Source organism: Penicillium antarcticum, assembly GCF_028974205.1.
Source record: "Penicillium antarcticum strain IBT 31339 chromosome Unknown utg000002l_segment0_segment0, whole genome shotgun sequence".
Taxonomy (NCBI): Eukaryota; Fungi; Ascomycota; class Eurotiomycetes; order Eurotiales; family Aspergillaceae; genus Penicillium; species Penicillium antarcticum.
This window is the reverse complement of record NW_026695300.1, coordinates 274,406-295,878: the sequence shown is the minus strand read 5'-3', so window position 1 is coordinate 295,878 and position 21,473 is coordinate 274,406. Positions and strand designations below refer to the sequence as shown.

Below are 21,473 nucleotides of genomic sequence, written 5' to 3'. Positions count from 1 at the left end.
AATATATGTACAATCTCGGTTTAAAGTAGTATCGGTCTGCAGAATCCCAAAAATGGGGTTTCTACTGTACATAATTGCCTTTTCCCATTCCTCTTGTCCCCCTTGCATGAATTCCATCCAGGAACAATTCATCCAACACTTCAACACAGTCAATATTCAGAAGAACCCGCCCATACTAGAGATGGACACGAGACCTTCAGACCAAGAGAGACAACCTACGCATACTGAACTCCAAGAAAAGTCAATAGCCCCCGAAAATGGAGAAACGGCACTGGTGGCAGTCTCACAAGCCGAGTATGACAACCTCCTTCGAAAAGTTGATATCCGCGTTATTCCCATTCTGGCGTTGTTGTATCTTCTAAGTTTTCTGGATCGAGGTAGGAGTTATATCCCATTTCTGTGGGAATATACTCAACTCGTTTCAAATAGGGAATATCGGAAATGCAAATATCCAGGGATTATCGACGACATTGGGTTTAGTTGGCCAGCAATATAATTGGTGAGTAGTTTATATAGATGCTAATTTTCATGCAGAACAGTGGGAGTGATACTGATGATTATATTGCTATATGTACTAGGTGTCTTACTATCTTCTTTTTTCCATTTTCGTTCTTTGAGCCGCTTTGCAATTTGCTGCTCGTTCGTTTGAAGCCTAGTATTTGGCTTCCTTCTATTATGGTTGCTTGGGGTTGGTTTTTCATTCTATTATGTTGTGGCTTTGTTGGCTGATCTATTATAGGGGTTGTGATGACCTTGACTGAGATAGTGCAGGGTTATTCTGGGTTGTTGGCTGCTCGGTTCTTCCTTGGTTAGTTTGTTGGACTCAACATTGGATTTCTTGGACTGATAATTGCTATAGGAGTCACCGAGGCCGGGCTTTGTATGCCTTCCTATTCCTGATTCTACCTCGGATCTTTTGCTAACCTCGTAAAGTCCCTGGTCTGGCGTTTTATGTTTCCCTTTGGTAGGAGGTCCTATCGAGACATGCATATTCGTGTTCACAGAGTCTAGGTACCCTCGAAAGAATTCGCAGTTTAGACTAGCACTTATCTTCGCATCTGCTTCTATGGCTGGTGCATTTTCCGGTCTATTGGCCTATCTCATCAGTAAAATGAATGGTATTGGTGGATTAGAAGGTTGGCGATGGATGTACGTCGCGTTATTCACCAATTTCGATTGAGCACTAATATGTTCCAGTTGTATCCTGGAAGAATTGGTGACCGTTATTGTTGCGGTATCTTCTTTCTTTCTTGTCTGGGATGAGCCTGCAATGGCGACTTTTCTCTCGGAGCATGAGAAGAGGGTTTTGCTCGATGCGCTGAACTATGCGCAGACAGAGACTTCGACGGCGCCTCAGCTGGGGAATAAGCATTCTTTTAAATGGAAGCATTTAGTGGATGCGCTCCTCAATTGGCAGGTATGTCTTGACTAATTTAGTTCTTTACGAAAGGGTTGTTGCTGATGTGCCTTCGAAGACGTGGTTCCATTGCCTCGGTTACTGGGGAATGGTAAGTTCAATCCATCTCCTTCATACACGATACTAACATAATATGGAAAACATGCTCTGTATATGCCCTATCCCTATTCCTACCCACAATCATCAAAGGATTCGGCTACTCCGCTGCCCTAGCCCAACTCCTAACAATTCCCGTCTACGCAGCAGCAACAATATCCTGCATTTTAGTCGGCTATTACTCCGACAGAACTGGCCAACGAAGCTTCTTCACATTTGCCTGCTACACAGCAGTCTTTGTGGGATTCCTTATAGCAGTCGCTCCAGCACGCTTTATCCCCGGCCTCACTTACGCGGGCTGTTTCATTGCCGCGTGTGGCATGTACCCGGCTATCCCCGGTCTCCTGACCTTGTCCTCGAATAACTGGGCACCGGATGCTAAGCGTGCGGTTGGTATCGCTATTCAAATTGGTTTCGGCACTATGGCTGGTGCTGCTGCTTCAAACTTTTATCGGAGTGAGGATGCGCCCAGATATCGTTTGGGTCATGCTTTGGTGCTGGCTTTTGCTGCTTTGGGACTGTTGGCTATGGTCTTGTATGATGTGATTTGCAGTAGGATTAATTCTAACAGGGATTCTGAGGCTGATCGGGTGCCTCGGTTTACCGCGGAGGACTTGGTGGATTTGGGTGATAAAGCGCCTAGCTTTAGGTATACTCTTTAGAGGCTGCAGTATCCATTTACACAGGATTCTATTGGCTGAGAATCAAATAGAATAGTTTCTGCTAGATCACTCTCACATTTGAAAAGTTACCAGAGAAACAACGGAGTCATCTTCGTGGCATGACCTGGGCTGCTGGGCGAGTATCGAGTCAGGCGTCGATATCACGTGCAGCTATCTCCCCACCTTCCGCATCTTTTCGCATTTGAACTTCGCATCGCTTCTAAAGATCTCGTCTTCGGTCTAATCTCTTTGCATTGTCTTTTTTTTCGCATTTGTGAAGTCCTCGTCTGCTACTCTTCCCCACGTCATACATCTGCTACCCCACACCGCCCCTCCTACTCCACCAGAGCTTTCGATCGTCAACCCTCTACTTTGACCATCTCCCAAGTCTACCGTCATGTTCGCAACCAAGCGTCTGAGCAAGGTAAGTGCTGTCTGCTAATTTTAATCTGTCAGAGAAGCGAAATTGACTGACTCTTTGGATCGCAGGAGCTCTTGAAGGTACGTACGACCTCCCCGCCTGTTTTCCACCGCAGCCCACCTGTGTCGCATTTCGCTTTCTGCCCATCTCATCGCGGCATGAATGTCTCAGCCACCTTATTTTCAATCATCTGACATTACGGCATTTCTAGATGAAGGACCATGTCCCGCCTGGAATCGAGATTGTCAAGAGCGATAATCTCGAAGAATGGCAGATGGACATCAAGGTTCTCGACGAGAACCCTCTTTACCAGAACCAAACATATCGTCTGAAGTTCATGTTCAGCAGCAAATACCCCATCGGTAAGCTCCAGCGAGTCGTTTGTCCTCTCGAGGCGCATTTCACGTGCTTACCTCATCAAGTCAAAGACGCTATTTCTAACGTTTATGGTCCTACTAGAGCCTCCAGAGGTCCAATTCATTACATGTGACGCTTCTACCGGCCATCCCCGCACGATACCAATGCATCCCCATATCTACAGCAACGGCATCATTTGCCTCGATCTCCTCGGGTCGGCCGGCTGGTCCCCAGTCCAGACCGTCGAAAGTGTCTGCATGAGCCTCCAGAGCATGCTGACCGCCAACAACCGTGATGAGAGACCCCCCGGTGACCAAGAGTTCATCACTCACAACCGCCGCCGTATCCGCGACATCAACTTTGTCTATGAGGATGACAACGTATGAATCCGACTTTGTTCATAGTCAGCGCTTGGTTGGGGTTCATAACAGGAGCATTGAATCATTGAATAATTCTTATCTTGTGGTGGGGCGGCACATACTTCGGCGTTTCTTTTGTGAGTGCCTCTCCGGAGCCAAGCCGGAGAAGCATCATGTGGGTTCATTTCTTTTGTTTTCTCGCCTATTCTTTGGCGTTTGCATTTATGCTGGCGCAGGTCGGTCATTGACTTCTGAATGCGGATTCGGTGACTTTTTCGGAGTTCATGGGCTGTTCTTTTGAAGCGGTGTGATCAATGCGAGGGCTCTTTTCTTTTTGACATGATTCCCTGCGGAGTATCCAATATTTGACTCTTGGAGAGTAGACTAATACATAGAGTAGTTGCACTAAGTTCACAGCCCCAGTGGGATACAAGTCCCCTGTCAAACGATGTATTGACCCCACCAAGTGCCCACCAAGTTCACTATAACATAGAACATTTGTCAGATATCTCCTCTCTTCGCATATCATTCGGGGATCAAGCGATAAATCTAGACCAAGTAGACATCAGTGAAAGTCTATCTTGAAACTATGTCCGAAATCAAACATTCGCGCCACCTGATTGGTCAGGCCGCTTCTACCCCCAAAAAAGGATTAGCTCTAGCTTCGAGTATAAAGACAACAGATATTTCCAAAACGCAGCCCCAAAATTCCAATCCAGTCCAAGATGCAACCCAAGTCCCAGATCGACTTATTCCAAGGCTGGCCCGCCACAGCCATGCTCCCAACCCAACGCCTAAAACAAGCAGCCAACGACGTCCTCTCCAACAAGAACATCTTCAGTGACGGACTAGCTTACGGTCCTGATGAAGGCTATTACCCTTTTAGGGAAAATATAGCCAAGTGGTTATCGGAATCATATAATCTCTTGCATGCTATCAATGCAGAGCGCATATGCATAACCGGCGGCGCGAGTCAAAATCTAGCTTGTATGTTGCAAGTCTTCACAGACCCTGCCCAGACACAGAGAATATGGCTCGTTGAACCGTGTTATCATCTTGTCTTTGGGGTCTTTGAGGATGCTGGGTTTTCTGGGCGGATGGTTGGGATCTCTGAGGATGAGGGTGGCATGGATGTTACTGCCCTTGAGCTTGCTTTGAGCCAGTTTGAGAGTGGTGAAGATGCGAATCAGAGTCATCAGGTATGCTTCTATTCTACAGCTGGAGGGGTTTAGTATAAATCTAACTCCCTGGAAAAGGCTGCCAAACCCCCGAAACCATATCGGAAGATATACAGACATGTTATTTACTGCATCCCGAGCTTCTCAAATCCATCTGGGATGACGATGCCATGTGCACGGCGTGAGGCGCTTGTCAGGCTTGCTCGGAGGTATGATGCTCTCGTCGTATGTGATGATGTGTATGATTTCCTCCATTGGGGTATTCTTCATACCTCCGACGCTGTGGCTAAGCCGCTGTCACGCATTGTCGATGTAGACCGAGAGTTGGACGGTGGTCCTCAAGATCAGTTTGGCAATGCTGTGAGCAATGGGTCCTTCAGTAAACTTATCGGTCCTGGGTGTCGGGTTGGATGGGCTGAAGGGACGAAGTGCTTTATTCATGGTCTTTCTCAAGCGTAAGTCCTTCTATGTTGCATTCACTCTTTGGAGGAACTTAACTTGGGCATGGACTAAATTATTTCAGTGGCTCTACGCGTTCGGGCGGTGCTCCTTCACAGCTTATGTCGACTTTTGTCAATGATTTACTGGAGGATGGCTTTTTACCCCGGTATATCACGAATGTGCTCATTCCGCAGGGTCAAAAGCGTCACCGTCTACTGGCATCAGCTATTAAGAAACACCTTGGTCCGTTGGGTGTGTCGTTCACTCCTGATCCTGAGACTAGTTCAGTGGCGGGTGGGTACTATATCTGGGCTCAACTCCCAGTTACTTTGGATGCCACTCAGGTGTGTCAATATGCTCTCGAAGAGCAAAAATTGGTTCTAGGTAATGGTGAAGTGTTCGCTGTTCCAGGGCGGGGCTCTTTGGGGGAAGATTTGCATCGCAGGTTGAGGCTTTGTTTCATGTGGGAGGATGAAGAGCGGTTGGTTAAGGGTATTGAGAGGCTCGGAGCTGTCATTGGAGATTTGATGATTGATTAAAAGCAAGAAGAAAACCGAAAATAGCATTGGCGCAATATGCAATGAGTGGTGTTGTATACATATTTGTGATTCATTATTATATGCCAAGCTTTCGGCAATGCGATAACGTAGTGTCTTCGCGAAACATCCTTAACGCACCATTTCCAGTGTTATGGATTCGCCACAATCGCTGGGTGAAATCATGCGTGACCATCCAGGGATTCTCCTAAATACTCTCCAGTGGACTTTGCGTCATCTTGATGTTGTGAACCTAGCCCTGTCTACGAAGAATCGGCTCAGCCTGATAGGAGCATATGGATATTGCTGACAAGAGACATGTTCAGGCAACCCCAACGGACTGGACAGAAGAACCAGATTTTGTGTGCGTGTTATTGACTCTTGCGCAGTGTCAAGATAAGCATCAAATACTGAATACTGTGTCTATATTTACCATGTCTCTTGTCTATTTCTATTTCTCACTTGGTCCCTGGCTAAATCGTTTTCAGTCAGGTCTTCTCATGTTTCACCCTCAAGAAAAAACTCATCTTTATTTTTACGAAGCCAGGATCACTACAGAGCTTCTGGATGCGCTCAACGGTCCCCTAAGTGCAAAATACTATGTGGGATGGCCTACTATTCGGCGGAAAAAAATACCATACAAGCCCTATGATACCCTCGTTGGCCGGCTCTCGACGATCCTACAACTCCATTTCATGCAGACCTTCAAACCTGTTAAGAAGGAATGAAGGGTGTCAATGAATTCAGTCAACAAGAGTATAGCGCGGCCTACAAGAGGCGGCCAACTCATGAGACATGACTGGGTTGTCCATAAACCAATATCCGAGGCGCAAAACAGCTTTTTGCATTTCCATAATGGTCAGGTTCAAAGGCGTTTGGGACTCTCAAGGTTTACATGGTTCAGGGATGGAGAATGCACAGAACACGAAGTACGACATAATATTGCTACATTGTTGATTGGTTTACTCGCATAGAGTCAATAAAATCGGAGGTGTAACACATGGTATCTCAGAACTCAAAATTGCAGCACTCACTGCGAATGAAACAGGTCCGATTCACCCATAGAACCAATATTCTGCGGCGTATGCAACTTGGAAAGTCTCATTTTGGCCGGTGCACATAGACGGAGGGTCCCCTTGGGATGTCACAACTCGATAAACCTCCTACAAAGAATAGGTCAGAAGTGTTCGTAGGTCAGGTTACTTGTTAAATGACTCACCTGGATATTACACCCATCCTTGTGTCCAAGTTTCAGCCATGGAACATTGCCGGACTGGTTATCAGATGGTTCCGTCACAGGCGCTGAGACAGCTGCGTCCTTTTTCGCAACGATCCAAGAATCAGAACCACTCAAGCTCAAATCAAAGACCGGATCTCCACCAGCGTTGAAGTAATGCTGGCCGATTATGAGATCAGTGCTTTTTGTGCCCTGGCCTAGAAGAGCCGCTATGAAGGAGATGCTTCCAAGTGGTACGTTGCTCAGCATTGCTGGCAGTTGATGGAGGAGTGCACCCGATCTTGATGCAAGGCAAGAGGCATCGAAGAGAGTAGCCGCGGCTCCGGTGGCAATGGGCTTTATAGTTGCTTTGAGATCCGATGAAGCATTTAACGCTGGGCAAGAGTAGTTCTGAGTTCCACGTCCCAGCACGACATACTTGAGAGCAAGGTTGATAGATGGATTCGGTAGCTTGGCCTTTGTGTCTGACAATGGAAGAGATGCGTTGGCAACAGAGCAGTTTCCGAGGTTGATCAGATCGAGCTCGCGAGAGATATGGGAGAACGAAGCAGCATAAGCTAGAGGATGAGGAAGTGCTGAGTATGCGTCAACGGTTGCTGCTACGAGGAGCAAAGCAAGCGTTAGAAGATATCTCATCATGATATCGGTAATTTGTAAGAAGTATAGCTCTGCCCTCTAAAACAAATCTGGTTGGAGGTCGGAAGAAAGAATTGGGGGGCAATAGGGGAGAGTGCTAAAGTCAATATATAGAGAGTTATAAGGTTAGATGGCAGGGCTGCTTTGATATGTAACAAGGAGTAAATGCTCCGAATTTTGAACATTCCCTCCAGATGGTCAGGGTCACAGTCTATACCGGATTGAAGCAAGCGTGGTAGATTTCGATTGAATGAACCTACGGATGTACCAATCAGATACTCCTCATAGATTAAAAACTTCTCCACGTCTTGTCGGTAGTCCATTCTCGAGGGGATTCAAGCCTGCTGACCGGAGAGTGCTCGGGGCTAAGGGAGAGCTAAAATTGGCGTCTTTGGTGTCAACGTCCACATACTTGAATAAGCGAGAGGCAAGGCAGTTTTAATTTCCCTAGGCTCACAGTCAGGACCGAGTGTATAACCCAAATGAATGCAACCACACGAACGGGCTTTGTATGTTACACTAGCTCAGTTTTTACTGGTCGTTCGGCAAGTTGCCGCTTTGAACGTTGGAGAGACAATGGCATTAGGGTAATGGGTGAAATATTTTGGTCTTTTGCTACTCCAGTAGAGTCAGTAATGCTAAAATGCACAAGTTACTCTGCAAGTCTATTGTAGGGTTTTCTAAAACCTGGTATAGCGCTTCAACTAAGCGCCTGGGGTAAGGAGGTCTGCCATTGGTTCTGTTTCAGAGAATCATTCATCCTGGTTGCATTGGCATTCATTTCCAATTGAAGAGACAAGTATCAGGTGTGAGAGAAAATCAAGGTCCATCTAGAAAGTCTAAGGGTTTGACACGCTGGATGTGGGACATAAATAGACTATAAGCGCCCTGTCGACGCCACAGATACATTGGGGATTTGATGGTATTCGTGGTTAGTCCTCGGTGGGAAGGAAGGAAAGGTTTGGTTGTTTTTATTATCTCATGTAGCAGGATAACCTTAAAGCTGCCAATGCTAGGAATGTCAATAAGTTTCATTGAGACTGAATCGCGAGGGTAGTCCCCCAAGGCTGTAGTTTCCTCAGCGGTAATAAAGAAGCTCTCCTTGGGGCCGAAATTCGGTCTTGTTGATATAATTTCTGTTGCTATTGAGAAATCGTCCATGAATTCCAAGTCGGGGAAAAGAACGAATTCCCCGCTTGAGCTGGTGCAGATATGCTGACTCATCTATCTTCACATCCTGTCACGTGTCTGTTTTGATAGCTATCAGGTCACGTGGGCAGCGGGAGTTAGTCATCCATTAGCGCGACTTCGCCGACGGCCTTTTCAGTCTCTCATCGCGAGTCCCTAGCAACATTGCATCCGCAAAGGTTAATCTTGTGGCCGTTTCAGCGGTTTTCAATCCGGATGTAGCGACTGTGACCCTTTTTGCGGTATCATAGGCTCTCTCATATCCTCGCGACTTTCGATTCTTATCACGATGTCTGACGGTAAGTTTTCGCAAGCACACCCGCCTGACCACATGCTAATCACCACAACAGCCGACCTTGAGGCCGTCCGCCGGCTCCAAGCTGAGCGCAATGCTGCTGCTTCTCGTCAAAAAGGTTCTAGGACTTTTGACCCGTCTGGTCAACGTACTGATAACTCGACCAAGGCCTCCCTGACGGACTCCTTCGATACCACTTTGTACGAGCGGGATGGAGCGGATAAATTCTCAGGCTATAACACTTCCATCGCCGTTAATGACGACGAGGAAATGGAGGATGCGAATGGAGGACACAGTTTGGTTGGCCAGTACACCGCCACCAGAAGCCAGATCGATGAGATGGCCCAAGGAAACGGTGTGGAGGAGGAGGATATCCTGCTCGGTCGGGAGAAGGCAGCCCGAATTGCAGACCGCGAGACGGACTACCAAAAGCGCCGATTCAACCGCGGACCCCTGACACCGACGCGCGCCGATCCCTTCGCCGCCGGCTCTAATGGTAACGCTGAGGGAGAAGGCCAAACCTATCGTGAGGTGATGGCCCTCCGTGAGATTGAGAAGGAGGAAGAACGCGTGCAAAAGCTGATTGCAGAGAAGCGAGAGCGGGGTGAAGATGTTACCGAGCACGAGGCTACACTGAAGAGAGTGGAGCACGATAAAGAAACGGCCGATCCAGGCTCGACGGGCCAAGCGGCCCCCAGCAAGAAGCGCAAGAAGAGATGGGACGATGCGGCTCCCGAGCCTGCTCCCGAGGGAGAGGGCCAGGGTGGTCAATCCGAAGCCAAAAGCAAGCGGTCACGTTGGGATCAGACGCCCGCTCCTGGCGCACCCGATGAAGCTCCCAAAGCCCGCTCGCGATGGGACCTAGCACCCTCTCTCACAGCTGCCACGCCCGTCGGTAACCAAGGTCTCGCAACTCCCATGCACCCATCACAAGCAGCACCTGTGACCTCTGCCGGTCTCGGGGCCGGTCAGGTTATTGGGTGGTCTGACGAAGAGCTTGATATGATGCTTCCTGGCGAGGCCGACGGCTACAAGGTTCTTGACCCTCCTCCAGGATACGAACCCATCAGAACCCAGGCTCGCAAGCTCACAGCCACGCCTGCACCCATGGCTGCTGGCGGCGTCGGAGGGTTCATGATGCAAGAGCCAGAAAGCGTTCGATCTATGGGCAAAGAACTTCCAACTGATATTCCCGGCGTTGGTGATCTTCAGTTCTTCAAGCCGGAGGATATGGCCTACTTCGGTAAGCTGATGGAAGGTAACGACGAATCCAGCATGACCGTTGAGGAAATGAAGGAGCGAAAGATTATGCGATTGCTGCTCAAGGTCAAGAACGGTACTCCACCCATGCGAAAGACTGCCCTGCGGCAGCTTACAGACAATGCGCGCAACTTTGGTGCCGGGGCTCTCTTCAATCAGATCCTGCCTTTGCTCATGGAAAAGTCACTTGAGGATCAGGAACGCCATTTGCTGGTCAAGGTCATTGACCGTGTTCTCTACAAGTTGGATGACTTGGTTCGTCCCTATGTTCACAAGATCTTGGTCGTCATTGAGCCCTTACTCATTGACCAAGACTACTACGCGCGTGTTGAAGGTCGAGAAATCATCTCCAACCTTGCCAAGGCCGCTGGTCTTGCCACCATGATCAGTACGATGCGTCCTGATATCGACCATGTCGACGAGTACGTACGAAACACTACAGCACGAGCTTTTGCCGTTGTGGCCTCTGCCCTCGGTATTCCTGCCCTCCTTCCTTTCCTACGTGCTGTTTGCCGCAGCAAAAAGTCCTGGCAAGCCCGACACACTGGTGTCAAGATTATCCAGCAAATTCCTATTCTCATGGGGTGCGCTATTCTGCCTCACCTCAAGGGCCTGGTTGACTGCATTTCGGATAACCTGAGTGATGAACAGGCCAAGGTCCGAACTGTTACCGCTTTATCTGTGGCTGCATTGGCCGAAGCTGCCAACCCCTATGGTATTGAAAGCTTCGATGAGATTCTGAACCCTCTCTGGACCGGTGCCCGCAAGCAGCGTGGTAAGGGTCTCGCTGCCTTCCTTAAGGCTGTTGGCTACATCATTCCTCTGATGGACGAGGAGTATGCCAATTACTATACCACTCAAATTATGGAAATCCTTCTTCGGGAGTTCTCCTCGCCAGATGAGGAAATGAAGAAGGTGGTCTTGAAGGTGGTTTCTCAATGTGCCAGCACTGATGGTGTAACTGCTAGTTACCTGAAGGAGCACGTGTTGACAGACTTTTTTAAGAGCTTCTGGGTCCGCCGCATGGCGCTTGATCGCAGGAACTATCGTCAAGTGGTCGATACCACCGTAGACCTCGGTCAGAAAGTTGGCGTTGGCGAGATCCTTGAGCGCGTCGTGAACAACCTGAAAGATGAAAGCGAGCCCTACCGCAAGATGACTGTGGAAACCGTGGAGAAGCTGATTGCATCCCTCGGAGCCGCAGACATCTCCGAGAGACTGGAAGAACGTCTCATCGACGGTGTTCTCTTCGCATTCCAGGAGCAAAGCATCGAAGACATTGTCATCCTCAATGGATTTGGTACCGTGGTGAATGCTCTTGGTACACGGTGCAAACCATATCTCCCTCAGATTGTCAGTACTATTCTTTGGCGACTCAACAACAAGTCCGCCACCGTTCGACAGCAAGCCGCCGATCTCATCTCCCGCGTTGCGATGGTCATGAAGCAGTGTGGTGAGGATGCTCTCATGGGTAAGCTTGGCATTGTTCTCTACGAATATCTGGGTGAAGAATACCCAGAGGTTCTTGGTTCAATACTGGGTGCTCTGCGTTCCATCGTCACCGTGGTCGGTATCAACCAGATGCAACCACCCATTCGCGACCTCCTTCCCCGCCTCACACCTATCCTCCGTAACCGTCACGAAAAGGTGCAAGAGAACACTATCGACCTGGTTGGTCGTATTGCCGACCGTGGACCCGAGTCCGTCAATGCCCGTGAATGGATGCGTATCTGTTTCGAGCTGCTGGATATGCTCAAAGCCCACAAGAAGGGAATTCGCCGAGCAGCCAACAATACATTCGGTTTCATCGCCAAAGCCATCGGACCTCAGGACGTTCTGGCCACTCTCTTGAATAACTTGCGAGTCCAGGAGCGTCAGTCCCGTGTCTGTACAGCCGTCGCCATCGGTATTGTCGCCGAGACTTGTGCTCCGTTCACAGTGCTGCCAGCCCTGATGAACGAGTACCGCGTGCCAGAACTCAACGTGCAAAACGGTGTCCTCAAGGCCCTGTCCTTCTTGTTCGAATACATTGGTGAGATGGCCAAGGACTATGTCTACGCCGTCACCCCACTGCTGGAGGATGCCCTCGTCGACCGGGACCAAGTCCACCGACAGACCGCCGCCGCCGTGGTCAAGCACGTCGCCCTTGGCGTTGTCGGTCTCGGCTGCGAAGACGCCATGCTCCATCTTCTCAACCTGACCTTCCCTAACATCTTCGAGACCAGCCCCCACGTCATCGACCGAATCATCGAAGCCATCGAGGCTCTCCGCATGGCGATCGGAACAGGCACAGTGATGAACTACATCTGGGCTGGCTTGTTCCACCCGGCTCGCAAGGTGCGCACGCCTTACTGGAGATTGTACAACGATGCCTATGTCCAGGCGGCGGATGCCATGGTCCCTTACTATCCGGACATGGAGGGCGAGGCGGACCGCCCGGAGTTGTCCATCATTGTTTGAGATGCAGTTATTGGATGGTCTTTCTCTTCATGCATTATTAGTTAGCTATGGGTGTTTCGATAGCCGGTGTTTTTCTTTTCAATTCTTTAATGCAGGGACGTTCGGCGTCATGTGTTGTTGTATATCATTCGCAAAAGCTAGGGATTACCAATTGATTGAATGACTATGATTTATTCGTTTCTGTTGCCATGTAGGGCCATTTGAGAGTCGTGGGTAAGTCAAGTTGAGATATATATTGAAAATCCACGGCTCTCTACCACGAACATATATCTCCAATCATTTATCCCATTCACCTCAACTTCAAGTATTTACCATCATAAATTATAGCATATTCACTCCAATTCTAATTAAACCCAGTTCATCCTGTAGAGTCGATCTTCCCTAACAACCCCCGATCCTGGAACAATCGACGGCCAAGCATACATACTGACAGGGCCATAAAGGCAGGGATCGGTCGCAGGAGCGACAATGATGTCAATCACATTGCGCAAAAGACAAGTCCGGGGTAGAGAGGCTACAATCTACATGCGACTAGTATAGTATAGTAACTACAGTATGACAACCACCGAAGCACAACTCAACATAGCAACAGTAGTATTCCTCCCTAGCCATAATCCATAATCAATGTTCCCAGTATGATCAAGGCTCAAATGCGAAATCCCCTCTCAGCTCCGTTCGCCCAGTCGCCACGCAAAAAATAGAACAGAGAGAAAGGGAGGGGACCGTACAGTAAACGGAGTACCAAGTACGAAGCAACAGGGTTGGAAGTTCGGGAGAGGAGGGATGGGGATGGGGGTCTGCCAAGGAGCGCCAGATGCCTAAGCTTGCCGTGGGTGGGCTTGGCGCAGGATGTGGCCGCGTAAGCTGGCCATGTCAGGTGTGGAGTCGAATGGTTAAGGGTCTTTGCCCTGCAGCTGAGTGTAGTACATGTGCTTAGATTAATTGCGTAGTCACTATATTGTCTACATAGATACTATATCTGGAGTGTACTGTATAGATTGTAGATTGTATAGATATAGATTGATATAGAGGGTAGTAGAGTATACAGAGTACACCACACTAAGCTTATTTCCCTTGCATTCAGCCCAAAGATCAGATTCACCCAGTGACTCGGGATTGGAGTATGTACCTGTAAAAGCTCTACACAGCCTCCCCCTGAATAGCAGGATGAATCCCCAATCACGACCGGGGAATGGAGTTGTATTCATTTCTTTTGAACGGTACACACCTCAGCTCTATGGAGTCCAACCCACAGACCCTGATAAGGGGTTGTGTAACGCCCCTTTTTGGCTTTTTGGCTTTTGGCTTTTACCTTTGACTTTTGGATCTCATTGTTACAGGGGGTTATGGGCCATGTTAAATTGAATTTCCGTTTCTGATTTTCAGGGTCTACTATCCGCTTTTGGCGCTGAGGATCAGAGTTTATCCTTATTTCTTATTTGATTTTTTCTTTTATTTCTTCCTCTTTTGTCCTATCACCATCCCCCATCCTTTGATTTTACTATGGATATCCTTTTCCATACTCCGTACTTCCAGTCCCCATTCCCCTAATTACATTTACTCTGTAGTTCTCTCGGTGGCGCACACGGCACAATCCAAGCCATGCAAGGACCACAGGATCCAATCCAGATGGAGCTGTATAGATCCTTAGATCGTGAGAGAGTGTCGCACATGCAGGGTAGGAACGCCGAGGTGGTGGGATCCACAGGCGATAACAGTTTGGTAGGCTTTACAAGAGGGTCGCGTGGTGCGCTTGATTGTGGTCATTGTATCTAGGACTCTGTAGGGAGGCGAGATTAACTATGGAGCCCATGTACGCGTCCTTCCTCTGTGCGTGTACCTGTCAATGCAAGGCTACCGAAATTCAAATTGAATTGGACAGAAATAGAAATTCAAATTCAAATTCAAATTCAAATTCGGGGTTGGATTCGAATTCCTCGGATTCATGTGAAGGGTCCTGCTTAACCTGGAGAAAAGCTCAAGGTTATGTGGACGTGATGGTGAGCTATCGCCAATCAGCTGGGGGATTGCGCAAGATGGACAGGGATCGGAAGGTTGGGGGAAAGAGATGCGCTTTGGAATGATTGCTTCAGAAACATGAATTGTATGGCTGTCCATGCTCACTCTGTACAGAAAGTACCTCTACTCTACTGGATATGACTATTCTTCCGGGCTGTGAGCGTTGCTCCCTAGGGAAGCTGTTTTTCTATTCCGTACTCCATAATTGCCGCCGTATTGCCTATTGCTTATTTGCCTCGCAAGGGATCAGAGACCCTGCAGGACGCCTCCATTCATGCTGACGGTTGAGGCACTCTGCGAGGGGCGCACACACCTGCACACACCTACCACCTACCTGCAGGGCTGGGGGAGGAGATTTTGGAATGGCGCCTTTCGCGCGTCACATTTTCTTCACGACGTCAAGAGGGCTAAGACTTAAGACTAGGAGGTGAGTGTCTGTGCCTAGTGCATTTCTGTCGGGTGACATACGCCAAGTGGGATGGTCTCCACTTTCTGCAAGTATGTGGTTTAGTGGTTTAGTGTAATGGGGGGGGGAGTTTGATGTGCCTTTTACGTAGATGATGCTATACACGGTCCCGGTTTGAGTAAGTGGTACCGCGAGGTCAGTGGTGCCTTTACAGCGCACACCGTCTCTTGCTCTAGTGCTCCAATTATGAGAAATCGAGCCGGGGAACTCCAACGGAACCGCGATGACGGGATTGGGGCGAACTTCTTTTGATGGTGGCGGCGGGGGCCGATCAAACAGTCATGTTTATCGCCGTTTAAGGGTTTGGTGGCATTGAGGCGTATTTAGCTCTATAACCTGATGTCAGTCCCAGGCCCGAGGTGCTCCGTGGTATTCCGAATCTGGATCTCGACACGAGATCCGATGACATAGTACGAAGTCCTTTGTAGACACTCCGCTGAATGAAGATTTAAGGCTAGCGACGAATTCCCCAGATTGGTTTAGACTCTGCTTAAACTATCGGATCTTGAAAGCAAAAAGAATGAAAAATACAGAGTCCACTTCGTCGTTTCAGATTATTAGCGTTGACCCTGAGAGTGGCAGTGTTGGAAATGTGGGACTCAGGGTCACGTCATGAAAATAGTGGATGGGGTGTGATTGGGGGAATTCCAGAAAATTGGGAATATTTACTAGACCCCCAAAAAAAAAGAGAGCAAAGAGGAAGCGCACAGGGTCCGAGACATAACCAACCACGTTGAGGAAAGCACGGGACGAGCACGCGTCAGCTCGTAGTGGAACGGTCAGTTTGATTGGTCGATCAATTTATGCCAAGCTCGGCTATCGACTATCTGCCGTCCCCAGCTGGGTTTAGCTTGCAATTGAGTCCTGGTGGTTGGATAGGGGATCTGCACAAACATGTAAGAATGTGGAGTCAACCATGGACTGAACTGAACTACTTTAGGGGTCCGGTATCGGTGGCTTCTGGTTTTTGGGGGGGGTTTCCAGGCCATTTTGCCTGTTTATCCGTTGGACCTTACTCTGCTTGTGTGTCCACTGTGTCCACCATGGATGCAACGCTGGAAGTAACCAAATATTCTATGTATAGATGTCTGATGTCCGCATGGACAGACAGACAATATCTCCGGTAAGAAGAGTGCAGACTAACGTACATGTACAAGGGAATGGGCATGTAGTATCATACATCATATTCACACTGTACAGAACGGTGATGTGCAACCTTGTTTTAGGACAATGACGATCTGCCGTGTGGGAACCGCCAAGATCGGAGCCCCGTGCAGATGACAGGCCTTTGTTTGGCCAAGGACCGGTACCTGATTGACATTCGGCATTAAGGCGGATCGTCAGATCTGATTAGAAGTGTACTTTGTTCAATCTATATAGTGAGAATTGATCTACAGAGGATGATGTTATACATCTATGCAGTATGCTGTCTGGAGTAACGTGTTCCAGAGGTCAATAAATGAAGTCTGGGGTTCTCCAGGTCTATTTCTCCGAGTATTCAGCGTCACATTTGACCGCCCTTCCTTTGCAGCGGGATTCTCGGATGGACTCGCAAAAAAACAAAAAAAAAAAAAAAAAACATTGCCACAGGACGCGTCAACATGAGCCGTGTCACGTTAGCGTAGAAAAGCGGTCAGTGAAGAGCAAGTACTCCGTACACAGTTAGGGCAACTTGGGAAATGGGTGTCCACTCCTCCCGTGTCTAGCTTGGGCCTCTATGAACTGTAAACCTTACCCTTACCCTACTGTCCATCCGGCACAATCCGACTTTATGGTATATAGACTTTTTCCTTGAACTACTGAACGCCCGTAAGCCAACACACACATCCCCTCTTGGCACCCCCTCACCACTCAAAAATCATCCAGCGCCACCATGCCAGCACAGAAAGTCGGTGTTCTGCCGGTTGAGTGGGCCGCACGGCAGGCTGAAAAAAAGGGGGGGGGGGGGGTTCGAACTGGAGCCCAGATGTTGCTTGTGTTCGCTCGTTCGCTTTAAGGTGTACACACGGAGTACAGTGGAAATAGCTCAGGTGTAATTTCTTGGGGCTCCATAGTACGGGTCGGAACCTGCTTTACTAGAGCTTTACCAGAGATATGGATACCCGACGGGCTTTGGGCTTCGGAAGTTTGGCGAGACCTGAGACCAATGTCGGGTTTTGGAGATGTCTATAGTTTCTATGAAATAAAGGTTGATATCGTAACGAAAACCTAATCGGACTCCAGCCGGCATTTGTAGACCCACGGTCTTCGAGGTACACTTGCTTGACCCGTGGATGCCTTCCTTTGTTACCACAAGCAAACCCGGAGGCATCCATGGTTATGCATCGTTCTTACCTGGCTGAACATCTAGGTTTTTCTGGAAAAGGGATTGCGGAGAAGTCAGGTGAGTCTCTGAAGCCATGGCCGAAGATTCTCCGCAGTGGCAAGCCTTTTCGCTCTTGAATCTGTCCCGCTATCTTTCCGGGAGAGCACCTGATGATCTCCAACAGATATACTTCAGTCTAACTATTTGCGTTTCTACTCCCCCCCCGGTGGCTAGATATGGGGGGGGGGGGGGGGGGGAGGGAAACTATACTTTGGACCCTGGGCAGTGATTGGATGTGTTCCCGGTTCTTCAGCATCTCCTCGGTTGTTAATCTCGTACCTTGTGATTCTCATTTCGGGAACCCAACACTCGGGGACCTTGTATAGTTCCCGAACCTGTAGATACTAAGAGACTACTCCACTATAGAGATTTCCAACTGCAAATAGAAATAGCAGAATGGAGACTGGAGAAAGGAGAGAAAGCAAATATCCAAAAAAGAAAGGGTCAGGGTGTGATATATCCGATTTAGGCCCCCGGTCGCATCAACCGCGTAGCCGCCGCTAAGTTGCCCAAAGCCCTTTACCCCCATGCCCCCCCATGCACAACCCCCCATGGCAGGTTATAGTCCACTGTGACGTCTTAGTTTCCTGGACGTGGCAGATCGCTCTGCCGACCCTTATCGTCATACAGTACACTTGATTTGTATATGTGATACAGGTCGCATGGCCCGGGCAATAGCATATAACCTGCATCTACTACTGTACTGTGTAGTCCTACTGTACATATGGTAGTTGGCACGCTCGTATTTCTCACTTTCACTTCACTGTTCACACAGATCTCACAGTTCATAGCGGAAATACTCCGAGGGAAACCCAAGTCTGGCTTCGCTCTCGCTCACTTTCCCGCGTGGAGCTAGAGTGGATTGCACGCACTGTACATCCTCCACATGGAGACTAGGATTCGAAACAGTCCCTTTTGAAGATGTCAGTCGTCATGATGGGAATTAGAATGTAGTCAATAATGCTTAAAGCTAGTGATTCGACGGGGCAGCTGCACTAAACCCCCTCTGTGCCGTGTCAGAGCTGTGGCTTAAGACCAAATTCCGAGGCCGCCCACTATCGAACGTGTTCACAGTGAAGACTCTCTCATTATGAACGGCACGGGTATACCCATTGACAAGAAGCCCCGCTGGCTTGAAACAGAGGCGAACCGTGGTATTATTCTTGGCGTCCCTTTTGGTTTGGGGCATTTCCTTTTCTTTTCTTTTCTTTTTTTTTTTTTCTTTTTTTTTTTTTTTCTTTTCTTTTTTTCTTTTTTTATCAGACACGGCACAGAGCATTCCCCCCTTGAGTCTGATTTTTGGAGTACATTACGCGTTACAGTATTTACCTACCCTGCCTGAGACTAGTAGACTAGAGATTAAGCAATTAATATAATACCCGTGTAGACTAAGACAGACTATAAGCTATGGTCTGTAGGGAAGTACTAGGAAATTAGACAAATAGAGATCTATAGTGGAAACGAGAGAATAAGAATAATAGAATAGGAATAAGAATATAATAAGGATAATTGAATTCAGAATTGCGAATTAAGTAAAAAAGGGAAATATGATAAAACAAAAAGAAATAAAAATAAAATAAAAAATTACAATACACGTATGGATCTGCAACCCCCGACGGGACGTCGTCAGTGGCACTGCTATATTGTCCCCTTCATAAGCTTCGCCGATCCCCTTCCCCAGACTACTTTCTACTTTTTCTGATCATCGGGTCTATCACTCTCCTCTCTCTTGACGATCTATACTATACACTCCTCATGACGATGGTTATGGAAAACCAGAACCGCCCTTATGGCGGCATGAGCTTCGACAGCGTCTACCACAATCCGCCGCAATTCACAGATCCCTGGGCACACTCGACATCGCACTCGACACCTCCAGTCTATGCGACCACCATGGGCAATGGCGCCAGCCTATCTATCAAGGAGGATGTGAACCGCCCTGGCATGTCCATGCCATACCCCAGCATCCCAGTTTCCGCGCCGTCAATGGTACCAGGAAGCACCTACGCGACTAGCTATGGCCCCGAAGTTATGGGCATGCAACACGAGGTGCCGCGCACAACGTTCGACCAGGCCCCTTCCTACACTACTGCCCCGCCTATGAGCAGTTTCGCGCCGGCCAGCTATGCGCCCGTCAGCTACGCTCCAATCCACCCGTCGCCCACAGACAACCGTCGCATTTCGCACTCGTGAGTGATCCGATTCCGAATTGCGCAGGAATTTTTTTTTTTAATTCTAACAATGTATACAGAGATGCCCGCGTTGGCCCCTCACCCGCATCCGCGCCCACCTTTGGTGATGCGCTCGATGCAAGCCGTGGAATGGTCGCTCTCAGCCAGGACCTGACACCGCGCAACATCTACGGCCCTGGTCCTCGAGGCGCGCGTGGCTCAGCCGACTCCTACGGTTTCCCCTCGACGCACTCCTCCACCTCCTCTATCTCCTCCGGCGGCAACTACCCCTACTACAGCGCCTCAGTTGGCTCAGTCGACTCCTCCGTGACAGACTACAGTTCAACAACCTCCGAGTCATACGAGTCGCGCACTCTCCCGCGCCCAACCAGCCTCCTAGCTGGTAGTGCTCCCCCAGGCCCTCAGTCTATGATGAGCCAGTTCAGCTCCAAGATGCCATCCAACACCCAGAAGAAGCACAAGTGCAAGGTGTGCGACAAGCGTTTCACGCGTCCATCTTCGTTACAGACACATATGTACAGCCACACTGGCGAGAAGCGTGAGTTTACCCCCAGATTCCCACATGTACCTTGATACTAACAATTTCCAGCTTTCGCGTGTGATGTTGAAGGCTGCGGGCGGCACTTCTCCGTTGTGTCAAATCTGCGCCGACACAAGAAGGTCCACAAGGGCGAGAAGGACGCCGGCTCCGGCGACGACGACGAGTAAATATCGTTTGTTCATACGATTTGACTCTTTTCTACTCGAAGCGGTCCACCCCTTTGAGCGTGCTCTCTCTCTTCCTCGAACTGCTCTGTGCTCAACGCATTAGATTGCCCATCCCGCCACAGAACCAATTCTACCTTTACACCCGAGTCCCCCCCCCCCCCATGACCCAACTGCGTTGGCATGGTTATATTAATGGCTCGGGATTTCTCGTCTCCTTGTACAACAGCATGGACCACCTCTTTTCTATTTCTCTATTTCACTCCGGATACATTTACTCATCGGAGAGAGAACTCCTTGATACCCCTTTTCAAAAGGCCTGATTTGGGAATGTTGGCTCGGTTCGAGGGCTTAGGCTGAGAGAGAACCCTTTTATCATTTTTTGCCTGTTATTTCCTTTGTTTGACCCACGTTACGACCATAGAGGTACCGGCTGGATATGCGTTCCTGGTTTTTTTTTTTTTTTTTTTTTTTTTTTTTCTTATTCTTTCGCTAGACCTGGGCGTCACCTTTTTGCTGTTTTTCGATACCATGGGCTTGTGATGATTCGATGTCCTTTCTATTCTTTTCTTCTGGGACCATTTTTTGTGTTTGGTTTACTCTTCTACTTATTATTTTTGTCCACCCCTTGTACAGGTTGCATTACTTTACTGCACTTGTTCATCACTTTTTCTCCTTAATCTTCTAGCCTGCATGGCGTGTCTTGCATGGATTAGACCTATTACATTTACACCTTTTTTTGCCTTTCACTATTGGTCCCTTGCCTCTTTTTTTCAATCAATATATACCCTTCAGCCTTGGCCATGGGTATATTTTCTGTTTAAGGGTCCTCTATTGTTTCCACCCGGGCTGCGTCTGAGTGGTGTTTTTGGTTTTTTTTTGGGTTGGTGTTGGTGATGATATACCCGCATGTGAAGCATTGTTATTCTTTGGTTTTGAAACCAGCTGTGCCCGGCTGTGTTTACCTTACTGTCGCTATAGTATAGCCACATTGTCTAATCCATTAAGACAAATCTTTGAATTGGTTTCTTAATAACTGTAATCCCTGTGCCTTGTTGATTCGACCTAGCTTTCTCCCTAATCACCACCCTAGCCCTAAGTCATGCTGCTGCTCTTCTAGCACGACGGCGAAACAGTCTTCCGGCAGTCGACCTACTCCAGAGTAATTACCACTAAGTAGGGC

The 21,473-nt window shown here is 48.6% G+C and overlaps 6 protein-coding genes across 6 annotated transcripts; 5 read left to right on the top strand and 1 right to left on the bottom strand.

Moving 5' to 3' along the window:
* Nucleotides 1-106: 106 nt before the first annotated feature.
* Nucleotides 107-2,175, top strand: N7508_001104 (uncharacterized protein; the record flags this gene model as incomplete). Its single annotated transcript, XM_058459170.1, has 8 exons — nucleotides 107-377; nucleotides 430-499; nucleotides 579-688; nucleotides 772-808; nucleotides 860-880; nucleotides 934-1,149; nucleotides 1,198-1,421; nucleotides 1,514-2,175. The coding sequence occupies 8 exons, from the start codon at nucleotides 107-109 to the stop codon at nucleotides 2,173-2,175; spliced, it is 1,611 nt and encodes a 536-aa protein (XP_058322702.1).
* Nucleotides 2,176-2,572: 397 nt separating this feature from the next.
* N7508_001103 (ubiquitin-conjugating enzyme E2) lies at nucleotides 2,573-3,339 on the top strand (the record flags this gene model as incomplete). Its single annotated transcript, XM_058459169.1, has 4 exons — nucleotides 2,573-2,599; nucleotides 2,665-2,676; nucleotides 2,808-2,958; nucleotides 3,056-3,339. 4 exons carry the CDS (start codon nucleotides 2,573-2,575, stop codon nucleotides 3,337-3,339), a joined length of 474 nt encoding a protein of 157 aa, XP_058322701.1.
* Nucleotides 3,340-4,037: 698 nt separating this feature from the next.
* N7508_001102 (aminotransferase-like domain-containing protein) lies at nucleotides 4,038-5,470 on the top strand (the record flags this gene model as incomplete). The annotated part of the gene is made up of 3 exons (XM_058459168.1): nucleotides 4,038-4,511; nucleotides 4,545-4,945; nucleotides 5,014-5,470. 3 exons carry the CDS (start codon nucleotides 4,038-4,040, stop codon nucleotides 5,468-5,470), a joined length of 1,332 nt encoding a protein of 443 aa, XP_058322700.1.
* A 1,052-nt stretch (nucleotides 5,471-6,522) lies between these two features.
* N7508_001101 (DUF3455 domain-containing protein) lies at nucleotides 6,523-7,343 on the bottom strand (the record flags this gene model as incomplete). The annotated part of the gene is made up of 2 exons (XM_058459167.1): nucleotides 6,523-6,630; nucleotides 6,687-7,343. The coding sequence occupies 2 exons, from the start codon at nucleotides 7,341-7,343 to the stop codon at nucleotides 6,523-6,525; spliced, it is 765 nt and encodes a 254-aa protein (XP_058322699.1).
* Nucleotides 7,344-8,713: 1,370 nt separating this feature from the next.
* Nucleotides 8,714-12,543, top strand: N7508_001100 (U2 snRNP complex subunit HSH155; the record flags this gene model as incomplete). Its single annotated transcript, XM_058459166.1, has 2 exons — nucleotides 8,714-8,827; nucleotides 8,879-12,543. Exons 1-2 carry the CDS (start codon nucleotides 8,818-8,820, stop codon nucleotides 12,541-12,543), a joined length of 3,675 nt encoding a protein of 1,224 aa, XP_058322698.1. The 5' UTR covers nucleotides 8,714-8,817.
* A 6,605-nt stretch (nucleotides 12,544-19,148) lies between these two features.
* N7508_001099 (C2H2-type zinc finger protein) lies at nucleotides 19,149-20,293 on the top strand (the record flags this gene model as incomplete). The annotated part of the gene is made up of 3 exons (XM_058459165.1): nucleotides 19,149-19,582; nucleotides 19,645-20,123; nucleotides 20,175-20,293. 3 exons carry the CDS (start codon nucleotides 19,149-19,151, stop codon nucleotides 20,291-20,293), a joined length of 1,032 nt encoding a protein of 343 aa, XP_058322697.1.
* Between the last annotated feature and the right edge of the window lie 1,180 nt (nucleotides 20,294-21,473).